Genomic DNA, 19686 nt, shown 5'->3' on the forward strand with positions numbered 1-19686 from the left:
AAACCTCTCAACAAAATCTATATTACAGCTATGATTTAGTGTTATTAAATGGTATGTATTTAATCTATTTATTAATTTGTAAACCGAACAGCTGTCCAATCCTGTTCCTGGAGGGCCATTTTCTAGCCGAGTTCCAACCCTAATTAAACACACCTGAACCAGCTAATCAAGGTCTACAGGATCTCTAGAAACTTCCGGGCAGGTACAAGTGGAAAGTATACATGACTGGGTTTTGTTTTCAAAGACAGTTTATTTAAAGCTGCAGATTCACCTAATATAGACTTAATTAATATTTTTGTATGTCACCAAATAGCCATGTCTGAAACACAAGAGTTTGTGATTATTTTTTAGTCTAAACTGAATCAAGATCAGTTATACGCATCACATTTAATTCTGATAGTACGTGATAAAGCTGTAAGCAGAGAGCAAGAAATAAGGCACATTATCCTGATTGCTTTTCTTATCTTTTAAAAGAAATGATGCGACTGAGTATGTATCCATCTATCTACATTTTCTTTTGCAAGATTTAAGTAAAGTCAAATTAAGCAGGTAAATAAAATTAAAAGTGATATTAAAATTAAATTAAGATAAAACTAAAGTGATTAAATTAAATTTTACTTCGTTTCAGAGTGAGTTTACATACTAATTTTCCCAGACATCTACTGGCTGGGATTTCAAAATTGCCTAAAATATCCTGGGTTTGGCTTTGTTATCCTATTGATGTGCCCTCAATCGTCCTCTTACATTAAATGTAAGGTATTGGAGTCGTTTTGAGCTGTTTCTCTCTAGATCCCGCCTTCTCGCTCTCCTTATTGGTCGATTATGTGCAATGCCTGCATGCTATTTGTAAAACTCTTTTTCAGTCATTACTTTTAGCAAGTATGAAAACATTAGGAAAACAAAGCCAAAATCTAGGCACTTGAAGGAGAAGTCCACTTCCAGAATAAAAACTGACAGATAATGTACTCACCCCCTTGCCATCCAAGATGTTCATGTCTTTGTTTCTTCAGCCATAAAGAAATTATGTTTTTTGAGGGAAACATTTCAGGATTTTCTCCATATAATGGACTGATATGGTGCCCCGATTTTGAACTTACAAAATGCAGTTTAAATGCAGCTTCAAATGATCCCAAATGCGGTTGTAAACGATCCCAGCCGAGAAAGAAGGATCTTATCTAGCAAAACGATCGGTTATTTTCAGAAAAATAACACAATTTATATACTTTTTAATGTCAAATGCCACTGATCTATATATATTGACTGTTACTTTTACTTTGCAAAGACTGTGTCGGTACTTCTGCAGTGATGTAGGATGATTTTGAAATGATTTTTGAAGTTGAGGGAGAAAATACGATTGGAGTTTTTCGACATACCCTAACTGTCTTGAGTCAGAATACACAGAGTTCAGGGAGAGCAAGACAAGACAAGCGTTTGACATTAAAAAGTATTAAAATTATTTTTTTTTTTAGTGAAAACAACCGATGGTTTCACTATGGCAATTTAAAGTTGTCTGGGGAAAAGAGGACTTTTGGTCACCCTAGGTAAGTGTTCACACAAACTTACCTTGTCTTTATTTTAGACATAAACTTTTAATTTTTTAAAGCATTGACAGTAGCAGAGCTACTTCAGGGTTTGGTCAGTTACCCGGATGCGGTCCATATTGACAATACACGGATCAGTGTTAATTTCGTCAACGAAGACGACGACGAAAAATATTCGTTAACGAACATTTTTTCTGTGACAAAGACAAGACGTTGATGAATGTTATTTGAGGACTACCGGACATTGAAAATACATCCTATAGGCCAGTGGTTCTCAACCTTTATCCAGGCCCTTCACCGCCCCCCATCACATAAATCATAGTCTAATTGTCCTCACTGAATATTAAAGTTGATTATTATTATTTTGTGTTTATAATGAGGACTGATATTGTATTTACAATAATTCAAATGTCTCCTTTTTCGTAGTATTATTCCAGTTATGAAAAGTTTTTAATTTAGTGTTGTGAAAAGTCTGAGAAAAGTATATAAACAGGGAGCAAAGCGCGGAGCAGTAAGCAAAAGTGTCCCAACAGTAGCAAAGCCAGAAACATTATGGTTGTGCATGTTAAGGGTTAGGAGTCGGTTAGGACAATAATTAAGTGTATACAATTAAACAACTACATATTTCTTTAAAAAATAATAATATACAGAATCGAATAGCAAGCGCTATTAAATAGTATGAGACGCCAATACATACATATATACAGTAAATAAATAAAATAAAATAATACAAAAAAACTGTAGGGTCCTAGTAATGCGGTCCTGAAACTGCAGCCTCCGGTTGTGCAGGAACACCCTTCTCGGCGTGGCAGCCGTGATGGAAAAATGTGTCAGTATTACATGCATGCCTTCTGTCTTAAAGGGACACCTATCTGTCGTTAATGTAAACAAAAAGATGTTACATAAATGTATAGCCTACATGTTAATTAAACTTACTGTATCTGAAGAATGAGTTTAATTTGTATCTCTAGTGTATTTGTGCCTCTTTTTCAAAAATTATAAATTATATATGTGACCCTGGACCACAAAACCAGTCATAAGGGTCAATTTTTTGAAACTGAGCTTTATCCATCATCTGAAAGCTGAATAAATTTAAATACATTGATGTATGGTTTGTTATGATAGGACAATATTTGTTTGAGATACAACTATTTGAATATCTGGAATCTGAGGGTGCAAAAAAATCTAAATATTCAGAAAATCACCTTCCAAATGAAGCTCTTACTAATGCATATAAATATATAGTTTTTATATATTTACAGTAAGAATTTTACTAAATATCTTCATGAAACTTGATCTTTACTTAATTTCCTAATGATTTTTAGCATAAAAGAAAAATCAATAATTTTGATCCATAAAATGTATTTTTGGCTATTGTTACAAATATACCCCAGCGACTTAAGACTGGTTTTGTGGTCCAGGGTCACATATATATAAATGAACAACTATAATTAGAATAATTATATAATAATAAGTAGAAGTACAAGTATAATAATAAGTACTCATTTTTCCATACTGTTAAAGGGATAGTTCACCCAAAAAAAGAAAATTGTCAGAATTTATTCAAGTTTTTCCAAATTCAATCCTTGATTCTAATTTATCATAAGCTTTGGTTTGGTCTAAAGAATTAATGATTATTTTTGTTTGAAGACTAAAATAGCTACCAAAATAAATGTTGGTAACTGCAGTTTGACTAAAAGTAATGACTAAAAGTTGACACAAATGCAATGAATTTTCGTTCGACTAAAACTAGACTGAAACTATGAAAGACTCAAATGACTAAAATGTGACTAAGACTATAAAGCATTAGTCTCAAGATAAAGACTAAGACTAAATCAAAAATGCCTGTCAAAATTAACACTGACTCGGATGTAAACAACAGCATTGATTTCGTGGTAAATGTACTACTGAATATGTTGTTCTGCTAATTAATGCTGTCTAAACCACAGAAAAAACATAAATCACTAAATCATATAGAGAAGGACTTAGTAAGCAGGAGCACAATAATATTTTGACAAACTAAAGTTAATGGGTGGTAAATATACATACAAGCAGTATTAATTAAGATATTAGCCTAATATTTTTACCTACCTGACCAGAAATGATAAGAACAAACATGAATGTTGTCAAGATTCTTGCTCTCAAAATCCTAGTTCAGTTTGGCCAAACACAAACACCTTTTGTTCCTCAAACACTCTTCTTTTTTGCACTCTTCTCCTTGATTTGTTTTAACTTTTGGCAGTCTATAGCAAGGTTCCCTGTTTTTTTTTAAGAACAAAACCTGCCCAATTGCTACTCAATACGAGCCCAAAACTAGCCCAATCCCGTTTTCCACTAAAAATTGCTTCCGTGGGGTAAAATACACGATTTTGGTGGGGTTCTCCAATTAATATCAGCATTCCAAGGGGATAAATATCACATTACTGGGGTTGCTTCAACCCATGGACATAAAAAAACAACCCGCGGCAACAATGTAAAAGTAGCCCAGTTCCGCGGGAAAACCACAGACTTGGCAACACTGGTACTCCAAATGTTTTTCCCAGTCCAACCGATTAGTACAGCCCAAAACATGACAATAATTGACCATTTTCAGCAGCAATAATCAGCAAAATATGCAAGTTTCGTTCAGTTCAGTGGCATTGATTACATTCAGTGCCACCAATATAGCCGAATGATGATGAGTCTTGAATGAAACAACTAACACAATAGTTATGTAACCATCCTACAACCTAACCACAAGTTCCACTTATCAGAACAATGTTAACCGCAAAAACGTCAACCTCAGAAACTCTTTTAAATGTACAACAGAACTTTAAACATGGCTTTGCCTTTACAAAAATAAAACGTATTTCAACATTTACTCTCTCAATTGAGTCCTGTGCAAAGGAAACATATTTAAACTTCAGTTTGAGATATTTGAGTCAACTGAAGATAATGAAATTAAGTTGTAGTAATAAAATGTTCAGCAACTGTGTAACCTAAGCTTGTTTTAATTGAAGAAACTGAACAAGAAGTTAAAATAATCTTATTCAAACCCTTAGAAGCACACTGTTTCCAGTTAAATACAATCATTGCATTCTCACTCCTCAAAACCTTGTATTTGCAAACGTCAGTATTTGCATATAAAAGATGAAGCATGTTTGGTGTAACACAAGTAGCTGCGTCTTCCTCATTCGAATGTCAACAAGCTTGATTGTCTTTTGCATATTACACACTTTAAAACTATTGAGAAAGGGTGTGATTAATATGAACCACAGTGTCACACCCCACAGACATACTTTTCATATCTGCTATCAGACATGTTGTAGCTTAACTTACACTTTACCCTCTCACAATAAAGCACAAACCTAACAAGCCACATGCTTAAGCAACAGCACACCTGTTGATTTAGAACGTTTCTGGTTCGGAGGGTTTTATCTTCTGAGATTCGTTATGTAATGTTGTATCGCCAAGCCTTCAGCACATAGGGTTTGTAGGGTTTATCTTGAAACAGTTTCAGCTCAGAAATTGCTTGTAAATTTCACAAGTAGTTACAAAGACATGGAAAATAACTGAACTTTTACACCTTGAGAGCAACACCCCAAACAGTTTTATCTTGAAATCTTGGTGGAGGTTGTTATGGTGGCCTTTACATAGTTTTCTAAGACAGACAATTGGCAGCCGACGTCTTGACATTCATTACTTAGCGCTTTTCATCAGCTGGAGGGAAAGACCTCGTGAAGACACACCCCTACTGTAAACTACATTGACATAGCTGTGCTGACAGTTCAGGTTCAGTTGCTCTGGTGTGTGTCATACGAAGCCACACCTTTCACTGGTCTTGCCTTCCCTACCCAGGTCAAATATGTAAGAGGGGAAGAGCAGTAAACTCTATGTTATTCTCACCTAATCACATCTCTATCACATCCCGCGCACCTGAAATACCAAGGTATGACTGTTCTCTTCCCACATAGAAATTTATCTGTATGTGTGTCTCTCAAATCTGTTCTAGCTGCTATTTTCATGGTTAATATGTTTAGCTTGTTTGTGGAATCAAAGGGTTTTTAGATTAGTGGTCATATCTAAAGCATGTTTTGTCTTGTGATATGGATGTATTGTAAAACTGTAGCAAATTAAACATTATGTTTAGTAGTAGTTACACAGTGCATGTTAGAACAGTTTACATTGTCAAGGTGAGACTGAAGGACATTTACTGTTGTTTTTTCACAAATATAATTAGAATTGTGCTTCTATATGTAAAGTGGGACAGTGGTTTTCTTTTCAAATCAAAATCGAAATACATAAGTTTCTCCGTCTAGTAGTTTCTGGACTGTTATTTTTGGCAATGATTTGCAAACCCCACAAGCGGTGATTCCGATTTGTAATTGTTTTTATGGATGAGTAGTTAGTTGATGTATAATGTGTCTTTGGACTTTTAAATACACTCCAAGATTTCTTGTTAAAATTGCTATGATGTATATTTCTATGATGCGTTAATTTAAAACATATTTAAATCGTTTGTATAAAAACTGCTTATGGTAGCCTAGCCTAGTCTCTCTAAAAGGAAGTCATAAAAACAGCATGCATATTAATTAAAACCATATAGTAAAATATTGTTTTAAATGAGTTTAGCATGTAAGCTTTCCTACAGTTATTTCATGTCAGCTATCCAAATGTGAAGATCAGCAAAAGAAAGTTTATTTTTTATTATATGTTTTACCATTTTAACCTATGCTACAAGAAATCCAGTGAAACCTCCCATGTTGCTGTGTGATGTTCAGTGCATGTGACGTTCCTCTCCAAGCATGAGAATGTTGCTATGGTTTCGGTGGCAGGTGTTTGAACAGGGTGTGTCTGTGCAGGGATCAGGACAAACTAGTTTTGGGTGTATCTAGGAAAGTATGAAGTGAAAGGCACTACATCAAACAGCACTACGAATGGAATGTTTTAACCGTGATTTGTGAAATTTCATGCACTTGATGCTTCATTGACACTCAATGTATTGTCTAGTGGCACCATCTTCTGGATAGCAGCTTTGTTAGAAATGACTTCATACTGTATCTGCAAATGTAATAATGTGTATCATTTCCATCTTATAGCATACACCATGTCTTTCACCCCAAAGGGATACAGTAAACCCCAAACAGGTGAGAAAACTCATATGACACTGTTCTTGTACTATATAATAAGTACTTCCATAATCAAATCATACCTATTATGTTTATTAAAAACAGTTACAAGCACTAAATCCACTAAACCAGTGGATGATGGCAAAAAGAAAGCCCTGCTGAAGGACAATAGCTGGATTAGGACAAATACGAATGAGGACGAGAAAGTCGAGTAAGTTTTCGACACACTCATCAATTAACAACAAACCAGACAGACGCAACTTGTTTAACATCACGCCTCTGTACTATTTATGTCAGCAGGATTTATGTGTGTCTGACAGAGTAAGCAACCGACAAGCCTAATTTATGTTTCCCCATTTTTCAACAGACGTGATACGAACTTCGGCAAAGCTGTTCTGAGTCGTTACAGGTCCAACGAAAATCTTGTCAGGTAGTTGTTCTCGTCAAAACACTTTTGTTTGTTTATCTCACATGTTGCAATTAAAAATTGTAATATGAAATCCTTATGTTCTTTTTCTCATGAAGCCCTCAAGATAAAACTAGCAAAACTGAGAGCAAAACCACCACTGTAACCACTTCAGGTACCTCTGTCCAAGCGCTCAGTAAAAGGTAATACATTAAATGTTTTACCATGGTTTACAAACATCAGATTACACAGTACATAACATTGTGTACACTAGTATGGACGCCAGTTTCTACCACAAAAAAATAAAATAAATAATAATAATAATTTATAATTATGACCTAAAAATTGTAATTATAAGATAAAAACAATTAAATTATGAGATGCATAATTATGAGAGTCATGATTATGAGATAAAACGTCAAAACTATGACAGAATTATAGCAAAGTTGAAATTCTGGAATTAGTTGAGAATTTTGATACACAGTTGAAATTGAAATTATGTCAGTCATAAAAAATGTTGAAATAATGACATAAAAAGTCAAAACTATGAGATAAAAAGTCAGTATTATGACAGAAGTTGGATTATGTTATAATTGTGACAAAAATGTCAAAATGATCGCATAAAAGTCATATTTATCTGAAATTTAAAAAAAGTCTAAATTAGTCAAGAATTTTGATACAAAGTTATGTCAGTCATAACAAAATGTTGAAATGATGACATAATTGACAAAAATGTTAAAATGATCGCATAAAAGTCATTATTGTCAGAAAGTCTAAAAAAGTCAAAATTAGTCAGGAATTGAAACTGAAGTTATGTCAGGCATAAAATATGTTGAAATACTGACATAAAAAGTCAAAACTGTGAGATGAGAGTCATAGTTATGATAAACTCATATAACACAATTTCTCATACTTGACATGCATGATACATTATGAAATGCATGATTATGAGATAAAAATCAAGATTAAGATGCTAAGTCATGATTATGAGGAAAAAGTCATCATTATTGACACAAGGTAAATTGTTATAATTATGACAAACTTTTGAAATGATGACAAGTAATAATTGAGATAGTCAAAATTAGTTGAGACTTTTGATACAAAGTTGAAATTATATCAGTTATGTCAGTCATAAATAATGCTGAAATAAGTCAAAACGTTGAGATAAAAAGTCAATATCATGTTGATATAAATGTTGATATGACGACATAAAAGTCGTAGTTGAGATACAAAGTCAAAATTAGTCGAGAATTTTGATACACATTTGAAATTGAAATTGTCAGTCTTAAATTAAATGTTGAAATGATGACACAAAAAGTCAAAACTATGAGATAAAAAGTCAACATTATGACAGAAGTTGGCTTGTTATAATTATGACATTAAAATGTTGAAATGATCACATAAAAGTCAACATTATGACAGAAGTTGGTTTGTTATAATTATGACATAAAATGTTGACATGATGATGACCTAAAGTAATAATGGAGATACAAAGTCAAAATTAGTCCAGAATTTTCATACAAAGTTGAAATTAAAATTATGTCAGTCCTTAAAAAAACACAAAGACATAAAAGGTCAATATTATGACAGAAGTTGTATTATGTTATAATTATAACATAAAAATGTTGAAATGATCACATAAAAGTCATAATTGAGATAAAGTCGAAATTAGCTGAGATTTTTGATACAAAGTTGAAATTGAAATTATGTCAGTCATAAAATATGTTGAAATGACATAAAAAGTCAAAACTATGAGATAAAAAGTCATAGTTGTGAAAAAATTAGCACAATTTCTACTTTTTAACTCAGATTTGTGGTTTAGTATAAATTGTGATTTTGACTCCCACAATTTCTACTTTTTGTCTCATAACAATTCCATAATATTGAGACTGTGTGTCAAAATGGTGACTTTTGTCATAATTAAGATTTCTGATGTGGAGGAAATGGGTTCTTTGAAGCAAGTTTATGTGATAAAGTCAAAACAAATGGTCTCACATGATTGTTTTCAATGTGTAGATTTGGTGGCAGCCAGGACAAACTGAATGAAACCAGGTAAAATATACTCACTCTTTTCTAGCACTGAAAAAGCACAACGTTTATTGTTTAAATTTGTCTCATTTAGGAAAACCTTAGTATTATACAGCACAATAATACTTAATCTGTTGAAGAACGTAGACTTAGATTTACAATACAATTAGTCAGCAACGTTTGCTGTGTTTAAAACCTGTTTGTGAAAGTTAGCAGAAGCCAAAAATGATGGGAATTTAAAACATGTTAAACACTCAATTATCTTCCCGACCCAACCCTACAGAACCACAGGAATTAAAACAAGCGTGAAAGCGGAGCCCAGGAAAAGGTAACACCCCTGAGACACACCTGCATAAATGACTGATGAATGACTGACTGACTTAATGCATGATTGAGAACTAGCTTCTTACAAAACTAATGATTGCTCTTTCAGCTCTACTACTACCACAACAACAACAGTCAAAGATGGTGCAAAGATAACCGAGACAACAGTGACCACTACCAAGTAAGATGCTGAAAGAACATCATATTAATATAACTATTTCACACCACATTCATCTCAGCTTGCAATCACAGAACATGTCAGTTCATACACGCACTATAAATCCAAAGTTCTGTCATAAAACTCAAGATGGTGCGGATGGTTCTAGATGGTTCTAACTCAGTCTGACACAATGACATCATTATTCACATGGCACAGTCAATGAGCTGCTGCTCAACATTCAAATACTCGGCTAGTGCTTGCTAGTGCAGTTGCAGCACACTTCAGAAACCCTCCACCTTCCCCAGCTCCACCTGTATAGATATGCTACAGGGTGATTCATGTATGGTATATATGGAGGCTATTTCAGTATTTCTTACATGCTCACAGAAGCTCTGCCGCAGCAGCGTAGCAGATCTATTCCACCAAGACCAGACACATTAACTTCGCCATTTATATTAATTACCATGCTAAACTCTCAGAGAGTTGTCATGATAATAACGGTGTTGTCTACTTGTCCTCAGGCAGGAAGTGGTGAAATCATCTACCAAGTCTGCAGCACTCACCGATAAAGACCTGACAGATTTAAACACCAAGAGTTCTAGGTAAATCAGCTCAGTTTAACATGCACATCACACAAATAAAAAAACTGATACATAGATATACTGTTCAAATAGACAGAAAAATGTATTGGTTTTATATTTTATCTAATTCAGTAAAATTCATATTTATTTGTGGCTTAAATGTGCAAAATTGTGCATGTATGTCTCACTGCGTATGTTATCTGTTTCTAAAGTGGTTACAAGACTGAGGTCGTTACTGTCAAGTCATCAAAGGACACTGTTGATGGGTGAGTGTTATAGAATATTTGGTAAAAAAAAAAAAAAATAGTCTCAGAATTCAATTAATCTTTGTTGTTTTTTATTTTTTGTGTGTGTTAAAATCAAACCTGTATTTCTTTTTAGACCAACCTCACCTGTCAAGACCACCACGAGGTATAACAATCACAACCTTGCCTAAATTACGGACTAAACTGAACAAAACTGAGCTAAAGTTTCTTAACCTCTAATATTTTAAATTCCAGCATCAAAACCTACACCAAAGGGGATGTTTCACCCACTAAAACAACATCATATTCTGTCAAGTCCACAAAGAGGTCAGAATCTGCTTTAAATGGTCAAATGCTTTTTAGTCATTGCAAGACAAAGAACTTAACTCACTGAGTGCTTTTCTACAGCACTGAAGATCAACTGTTTGATACTCTCATACCAACATCGATCAAGTCAGCCAATACAAAATCTGACAGCAGGTATGTGGCATTTGCATATATATAAACTAAAGAGCTCAAACAAACAACAAACTCCACAAAATGTAAATGTTAAGAAAGATTATTTTCATCGCAGTATCGACCTCAGCATGCTGTAAGATTCTACTTCCACAATTGATAATCTAGTATATATTGTAGAAAAAAATTATAAATAATGTGCTTTTTTTTTTGTCTCTAAAGTGACTACAAGACTGAAGTGGTTACAGTGAAGACATCAAAGGAGATCATTGATGTGTGAGTGTCAAAGATTAGCGCTTCTCAACCACAAATGATGAGAGAAAAAATTTAGTGCTGTCAAACGATTATTCGCGATTAATCGCATACCAAATAAAAGTTTTTGTTTACATAATATATGTGTGTGTGTGTGTACTGTGTATATTTATTATGTGTATATATAAATACACACACATGCATGTATATATTTAAAAAATATTTATTATATGAATATAAATATACATATGTAAATATTTTCAAAATATATACTGTGTGAGTATGTATATTTACATAATACATGTAATGGTTGATTTGATGATCATGGTTGATGGATGATTAATCGTTTGACAGCACTAAAAAAAATAATAGAAAAAAAGACAAATAGTCAAATGCAACCATATACTCATGCAAAGACAAAATTGCAAAAAAAAAAAAAAAGGGAGAAAAAAAAAACTCATGTAATTTTTTTTTTCATATTGTTACGATCATAAGCACATTTCTGGGTGTTTTTGGTCTATAAGCTATAGGGATACCTTGTCCCGTCACTACTTAATGTGCAATGTAAAATTGGTGTAATCTGATATTATCCCATAATTCCATTCAATTCATACTATTTTTTGTATGTTTGTTTTTAATATTGTTTGTATATTAACACTGAACCTATAATTCTTTTTGTCTAGGCCAACTTCACCTGTCAAGACCACTACAAGGTACCGTAACCACAGCCTTGCTGACTAACCTGGAAAAAATGTGGTTACTAACAGTGTTGGGGAAAGTTACTTTTAAAAGTAATGCATTACAATATTTCGTTACTTCCTAAAAAAGTAACTAATTATGTTACTTAGTTACTTTTAATGGAAAGTAATGCATAACATTACTTTTGTGTTACTTTTGAAATCTGGACAGGGCTTGCTTGTTTTTAATATAAAAAGTTCTGTTTCTCTCGAATATTGTTCACAAATCTGTCTAGATCTGTGTTAGTGAGCACTTCTCCTTTGCTGAGATTATCCATCCACCTCACAGGTGTGGCATATCAAGGTGATGATTAGACAGCATGATTATTGCACAGGGGTGCCTTAGGCTGGCCATAATAAAAGACCACTCCAAAATGTGCAGTTTTACTGTATTGGGGGGGTCCAGGGTTATCTGGTGTGACCACCATTTGCCTCACGCACTGCGACACATCTCCTTCGCATAGAGTTGATCAGGTTGATCAAGGAGTCCACTCCTCTTCAATGGCTATGCAGAGTTGCTGGATATTGGCAGGAACTGGAACACACTGTTGTATACGCCGATCCAGAGCATCCCAAACATGCTCAATGGGTGACATGTCCGGTGAGTATGCTGGCCATGCAAGAAGTTGGATGATTTCAGCTTCCAGGACATGGGGCGGTGCTTTATCATGCTGCAACATGAGGTGATGGTCGTGGATGAATGGCACAACAATGGGCCTCAGGATCTCGTCACGTTATCTGTGCCATCAGTAAAATGCACCTGTGTTCATTGTCCATAACATTCGCCTGCCCATACCATAACCCCACCGCCACCATGGGGCACTCGATCCACAATGTTGACATCAGCAAACCGCTCACCCACACAACGCCATACACGCTGTCTGCCATCTGCCCTGTACAGTGAAAACTGGGATTCATCCGTGGGATTCATCCTCTCCAATATGCCAGCATTTGCCCGAACTGACGAACTGCAGTCAGGTCGAGACCCTGATGAGGATGACGAGCATGTAGATGAGCTTCTCTGAGACGGTTTCTGACAGTTTGTGCAGAAATTCTTTGGTTATGCAGACCGATTGTTGCAGCAGCTGTCCGGGTGGCTGGTCTCAGACGATCTTGAAGGTGAAGATGCTGGATGTGGAGGTCCTGGGCTGGTGTGGTTACACATGGTCTGCGGTTGTGAGGCCGGTTGGATGTACTGCCAAATTCTCTGAAACGCCTTTGGAGACGGCTTATGGTAGAGAAATGAACATTCAATTCACGGGCAACAGCTCTTAAAACTTGCTACATCTATGGCATTGTGCTGTGTGATAAAACTGCGCATTTTAGAGTGGCCTTTTATTGTGGCCAGCCTAAGGCACACCTGTGCAATAATCATGCTGTCTAATCAGCATCTTGATATACCACACCTGTGAGGTGGATGGATTATCTCAGCAAAGGAGAAGTGCTCACTGACACAGATTTTGACAGATTTGTGAACAATATTTGAAAGAAATAGGCCTTTTGTGAACATAGAAGGAGTCTTAGATCTTTGAGTTCAGCTCATGACAAATGGGGGCAAAAACAAAAGTGTTACGTTTATAATTGTGGTCAGTATAACAGAGTTTGTATTTCACCGTTTTAATTCATTTTGATGAAGACCAAATCTGTTTTGCAAGTGAAATGAGTAAATGCATGTTCACATTTAGTCTAGAACTACAGTATCATCATGTTCACACAGTGTACACAATGCCTCTGTACTTCCAATTTTTCTCAACATGGGGACAGGAGACTAGTCAGTCAATAAATGGGGGAAAAAAGTAACTGGCATTACTTATTTGAAAAAGTGACTCAGGTATATTCTTGTCAATTAAAAAGTAATGCATTACTTTACTAGTTACTTGGAAAACTGGAATCTGATTACATAGCTCACATTACTTATAATGCGTTATCTCCAACACTGATTACTAATGCCTTTTATTAACCTCTTAACCTATTTCATTTACAGCATCAAGACTTACACCAAGGAGGAGGTTTCACCACCTAAAACAACATCCTACAGCACAAAGAGGTGGGCACTTGAAAGATTGTTCACATCACAGTTCTTATTGCAAAATATAATGCATTAACTTGCATTTAGAGACTAAATCACTGCTCACTGCACTTGTTTTGTGTCTCTAAAGTGACTACAAGACTGAAGTGGTTACTGTGAAGTCTTCAAAGGAGATCATTGATGTGTGAGTGTCACAGATCAGTCTTCGCAACCAATGGTTCATGACCCACAAATGACCTGCGGGTCTGTTTTGACAGTCACAGACAGCAGGGAAAAATGCTAAATAGCAATAGTCCAGGCGACTTACCATATATTCATGCATAAATGGAATAGAAACAACTTTTAAAGTTACTCCATACATTTTGTTGAGTATATTTAGTAAATGAAAATGATTTTCATATTCAGCTTATGTAATGTTAATTATTGTTAATTGTTGTGTTAATTTTTTCATATTTCAAACTTTTTTTGTGTGTGTTTTTTTTATGTTATATGTATATTTACACTGAACCTGTAATTTTTTTTTGTCTAGACCAACTTCACCTGTCAAGACCACTACAAGGTACCATAACCACAGCCTTGCTGACTAACCAGAACAAATACGCCTGCTGACTAACCTAAAAAAAAATGTGGTTACTATTGACTTTTGTTAACCTCTTAACCTATTTTATTTACAGCATCAAGACTTACACCAAGGAGGATGTTTCACCACCTAAAACAACATCTTACAGCACTAAGAGGTGGGCTCTTGAAAGATTGTTCACATCACAGTTCTTATTGCAAAATATAATGCATTATGCATTATATAATGTAAAATATAATGCATTATGCATTATATAATGTAAAATATAATGCATTATGCATAAATGCATTAACTTGCATTTAGAGACTAAATCATTGCTCACTGCACTTGTTTTGTGTCTCTAAAGTGACTACAAGACTGAAGTGGTTACTGTGAAGTCTTCAAAGGACATCATTGATGTGTGAGTGTCATAGATCTGTCTTCGCAACCAGTGGTTCATGACCCACGAATGACCTGCGGGTCTGTTTTGACAGTCACAGACGGCAGGGGAAAATGCTAAATAGCAATGGTTATCCCATACATTTTGTTGAGTACATTTGGTAAACAAAAAGATTTTACCATTCAGCTTATATTATGTTAATCATTTTTTATATTGTTGGGCCTATACATTTCATATGAATGAATTTCAGTATTTTGTTTTAAGTGTGCTATATTTGGTATAATGGATTGTGAACACTTATTGTTGTATGTATATTAATAGTGAACCTGTAATTTTTTTGTGTCTAGACCAACTTCACCTGTCAAGACCACTACAAGGTACAGTAAGCACAGCTTTGCTGACTAACCAGAAAAAAATACAGTTCTAGATTGCTGACTAACCTGAAAAAAATGTGATGACATATTTTATATAACGTCTTAATCTATTTCATTTACAGCATCAAGACCTACACCAAGGAGGATGTTTCACCATCTAAAACAACATCTTACAGCACAAAGAGGTAGGATCGTGAAAGATTAGCAACTCAATTATTGTTTTTATTGCAAAAAATGATACAGTGCAATGAAATGACTTAGAATTTAGAGACTGAATTGTTGCTCACTGAGCTTGTTTTGTGTCTCTAAAGTGACTACAAGACTGAAGTGGTTACTGTGAAGTCTTCAAAGGAGATCACTGATGTGTGAGTGCCATAGATCAGCGCTTCTTAACACATGGGTCACGACCCACAAATGACTTACATGTCTAACATCTGTTGTAATGGTTCACACATGAAAGGAAAAACAAAACAATACTAAATGCAAATAATAAAATGCTGCTAACCATATAATCATGCATTGATAGAATAGGTAAATTAATGAGCTATATCTTTTGTCAAAAGTCTCAATTGTCTTCCAAATGTTGCAAATGAATCCCTTGTAGAAAAAGTACACTTTAACATACTTGTGAGCGTGAACTGAATGTTTTCAGACACTTAATTGCATGTTAATTGCAATTTAATTAAGTTATATTGTCGTTTACATTTATATTAAATGCAAAGAGGATTAAAGTACATATTTATATGTCATTTCATAATTCTGATGTTTTTGAAATATGGTTAGGTGTAATGCTAATTGTACTGACTTTATTTATGCTAAACTAAAATATACTTTATGTAATTTCCATTGAAACTTCTATGACATGTACTTAAGTACTTAAATATTTAAGAAATAGCGTTTTTTTTTTTTTGTTTGTTTGTTTTTTTTTTTTTTTTGTTTTTTTTCATTTATACACTGCCATTCAACAGTTTGGGATCAGTAAGATTTTTAATGTTTTTTAAAAATATGTTTCTTCTGCACATCAAGGATGCATTTATTTGATCAAAAATACATAAAAAACAATAATATTGTGAAGTATTATTACAATTTAAAATTACTGTTTTCTATTTTAATTTACTGTAAAATGTAATCATTCTGATTTATTAACAATATGCTGATTTATTATTAATGTTGGAATCAGCCATTTCCAATTTTTTGAAACTGTGATACATTTTTCAGGATTCTTTAAATAAAGAGTTAAAAAGAACAGCATTTATTCAAAATATATAGAATATATATATATATATATATATATATAATAATAAGATAGATAATAAAATAGAATATATATATGTAAAATATATATAATATTTTTAAAAATATATATAATATTTTTTAAAATATATATATATTTTTTAAATTGTAATATCTTATTACATAATATAAATTATTTTTTAAATTTATTTTTTTTAATTATTTATTTAAAAAAAAAATTAAATAAATGCTGTTCTTTTTTTACTTTTTATTCAGCAAAGAATCCTGAAAAAAGTATTACATTTTCCTGTTTTTTGGTAATAAATCAGTATATTAGAATGATTTCTGAAGGATCATGTGACACTGAATACTGCAGTAATGAAGCAGAAAATTCAGCTTTGCATCACAGGAATAAATAGTTTTAAAGTACATTTAAAATAGTAAACCATTATTTTAAATTGCAATAATATTTCATAATATTGCTGTTTTTTCTGTGTTTTGGATCAAATAAATGGAACTTTGTTGAGCATAAGAGACGACTTTAAAAAAAACTTTTGAACGGTACTGTATATTATAATATATTATCTTTAAATGTAAAATTGAATAAAACAGCGGTGAAAGTTAAAATCATAAATAAAAAACAATTCGAATTATAAGTATATTTTACATGTATATAAGTAAACACATTACAATATGTGTACTTTAAAGTAAGACAAAACATAATACTTAAAATTCTCCTTTTAAAGTTAAATTGACATCTTTGGCCTATACAGTACAGTTAAATAAACTTTTAAACCACTGTAGTAGAATGTAAACTCTAAGCTTTTAATTATTAATTTAATTAATTTTAATTATTTTGCTTTAGTTGTTTGTTTGTGTATTTTGTGTAACTTAAACTTCTATTTATTTTTTGTCCAGACCAACTTCTCCTGTCAAGACCACCACAAGGTAACCCCAGTCTTGCTTACAGATCGCTGACTAACCTAAAATAATAAGGCTGCTCTATTAACCTCTTAACATTTTACATTCCAGCATCAAAACCTACACCAAGGAGGATGTTTCACCCTCTAAAACAACAACATATTCTGTCAGTTCCACAAAGAGGTGAGTTCCTACAACATATTTCCAAGTGAACGCCCAACAGTGCTTATCAGACAAAGAACATCACTGACTGAATTATTTTCTTCAGCACTGAGGATCAACTGTTTGATACTCTCATACCTGCGTCAATCAAGTCAGCCAGCTCAAAAACTGACAGCAGGTATGTGGCATTTGCAATTTTATAAGGTGTGAACTCATTCATGGCGAGTTTGACATTTGCTTCGGCCTTTAAGTAGTTAAACCAGTCTTACGACTGACAGGCTAAAAAGCACAAAAGCAGGTGCACGTTCATACTTAAGCTCTTATTTAGAGCTTCACTCTCACTGCAGCAGTGTTTATTCTAACATGGACTTTTATCGTTCATACAGTCGCGAGGATGTATCCGTCTCCAAATCCATCAGAACCGTGTACTCAACAAATGAAAGGTAGGATGGTGTTTCATATTTAAGCATCTTTGCCTGATACGGTAGATTATCCGTGGTTTATTACACTTATCTTTGCTTTAAATGTGCATATAGAGATGAGTGGAGTTCAGTCACAAGTCCTTCTTACACCAGAACAACATACACAGAGAACAGGTTGGCATATTCAGATGTCTACAGTGAAATACTATACCGCTTCTAATAATTACTCATTACATTTGACCAGGTTTGTAGACTGACTTATGTCATTTTGTCCACAGGCCTATTGATTACCTGTCTGACACGCTCTCATCACAAACCATTACAACTGTGTACACATCACCAGAAAGGTATGGACAGGAGTTCATATTAATTATGCTTGATGTGTAGCGCACATGTTAAATGCGTATCTCTTTGTTGCAGGGTAGTAAGTGGGAAGGACATTTGCACAGTCTGCCATAAAAATATGTACACTGATGAAAAGATTGTCCTGGATGACATGAATATCAACTGTCACGCAAGCTGTTTCAGGGTTAGTTATTTTTGTATAACATAAATGAGTAGCTGAAGTACATTCAAATTATCAGTATTTATGAAATCATTATAAATGCAGTATGAATGTTTTAAAGTATTATATATATTTTATTGATTGTTTTATTTAGATCTTTGTTGCTTTTATTGATGAAGTGTATTGAAATGTATCTTTTTTTATATTATCTAACTATAATGTTTCGCATTTTTAATTGAAGTTATAAAATTATTATTATTTTTTTTTTTTATAGTGCGGGGTGTGTAATGCTTCTCTGGGACACCTGAAGGCAGGGGACAGTTTGTGGGTGTACCGTCGTTCCATTCACTGTGAGAGCTGCTTTGGTGTCACTAAGGGTAAGATTTATTATTTTTTTAATATTCTGAATCATACAGTCATGTGTTTGCTAAGTAATCAAAATTGTTTGTTTTACAGGCAAATGGATGCGCTGAAACTACATTTAGCAATAATGAAGTGATGTTATGAAAGAGATGGCAAATATACCTGCCTATTCCAGAACCTTCCCATGGTTTTGATTTGGACTCGGCCCATTTGAAGTGCATAAAAAAAAGTTTTTGGTGGTGGACTTCTGTTTGAAAATAGACTTTGGGTTTTATTAATTGCATTGATTGCTATCCTCCCTGATGATGCGACAAGGATCTTATCTGATTATCAAAATAAGAATGTTTTTAAAGAATATCATACATGATAATAAATATTTTTGGAGCCGCTTTAGTTTTTTCCTTCACTGTTGTTATGTTATTAAAGCATACATGTATATGATGAGAAAATGTCATACTTCTCCTGAAGTTTCATCTGATTATCTTTTATTGTTTAGATCTGGTTAAACACCATTCCTAAGACAAGATATGCAGTGCCTTTCACCACTGTAGCTATAAACTGAATATGCTTGTGTTGGAAGTATTTCTTAAGAATTGCAGGCTTTCAGAATTGCTGTGATCAACATCAGACACTTTAACTGGAATCTTGTGACAGGATTCCTAAGAAGATGCAAATAAAGAGCTAAAGTTAGCCATTGCTCTGTGAGGGATTGAGAGAGTTTGCTGCCATTAGACGGCCAGCTTGACATTCATTTTGACATTATTTAACCTTTTACATATGAATCTTTTTAAAATGTTGATATTATTTGTATTTCTGTATCTTTATCAAGTGGGAAACAACCCAACTAAACTTCAAAACATCACAGAATTCTTTAAATCAA

The 19686-nt window shown here is 33.7% G+C and overlaps 1 protein-coding gene across 21 annotated transcripts; it reads left to right on the forward strand.

Annotated features, from left to right (window-relative positions):
* The first annotated feature begins 1469 nt into the window (after positions 1–1469).
* On the forward strand, positions 1470–19686 carry scel (sciellin). 21 transcript variants are annotated; one of them, XM_051118337.1, is made up of 33 exons: positions 1470–1541; positions 5379–5469; positions 6620–6667; positions 6755–6860; positions 7017–7079; positions 7175–7258; positions 9072–9107; positions 9367–9411; positions 9517–9588; positions 10089–10169; positions 10361–10414; positions 10530–10559; positions 10649–10720; positions 10802–10873; positions 11072–11125; positions 11785–11814; positions 13823–13885; positions 13998–14051; positions 14397–14426; positions 14542–14604; positions 14794–14847; positions 15174–15203; positions 15323–15385; positions 15512–15565; positions 17352–17381; positions 17466–17537; positions 17623–17694; positions 17903–17959; positions 18053–18112; positions 18217–18285; positions 18359–18467; positions 18718–18820; positions 18900–19686. In XM_051118337.1, exons 3-33 carry the CDS (start codon positions 6628–6630, stop codon positions 18914–18916), a joined length of 1839 nt encoding a protein of 612 aa, XP_050974294.1. In that variant the 5' UTR covers positions 1470–1541; positions 5379–5469; positions 6620–6627; the 3' UTR covers positions 18917–19686. The 21 variants fall into 21 exon arrangements, with proteins under 21 accessions (XP_050974294.1, XP_050974303.1, XP_050974301.1 ...); XM_051118338.1 differs by lacking the exon at positions 1470–1541 and having other exon boundaries at positions 5339–5469; XM_051118346.1 differs by lacking the exons at positions 15323–15385; positions 15512–15565; positions 17352–17381.

The sequence above is a fragment of the Labeo rohita genome, chromosome 9 (assembly GCF_022985175.1).
Source record: "Labeo rohita strain BAU-BD-2019 chromosome 9, IGBB_LRoh.1.0, whole genome shotgun sequence".
Classification (NCBI taxonomy): Eukaryota; Metazoa; Chordata; class Actinopteri; order Cypriniformes; family Cyprinidae; genus Labeo; species Labeo rohita.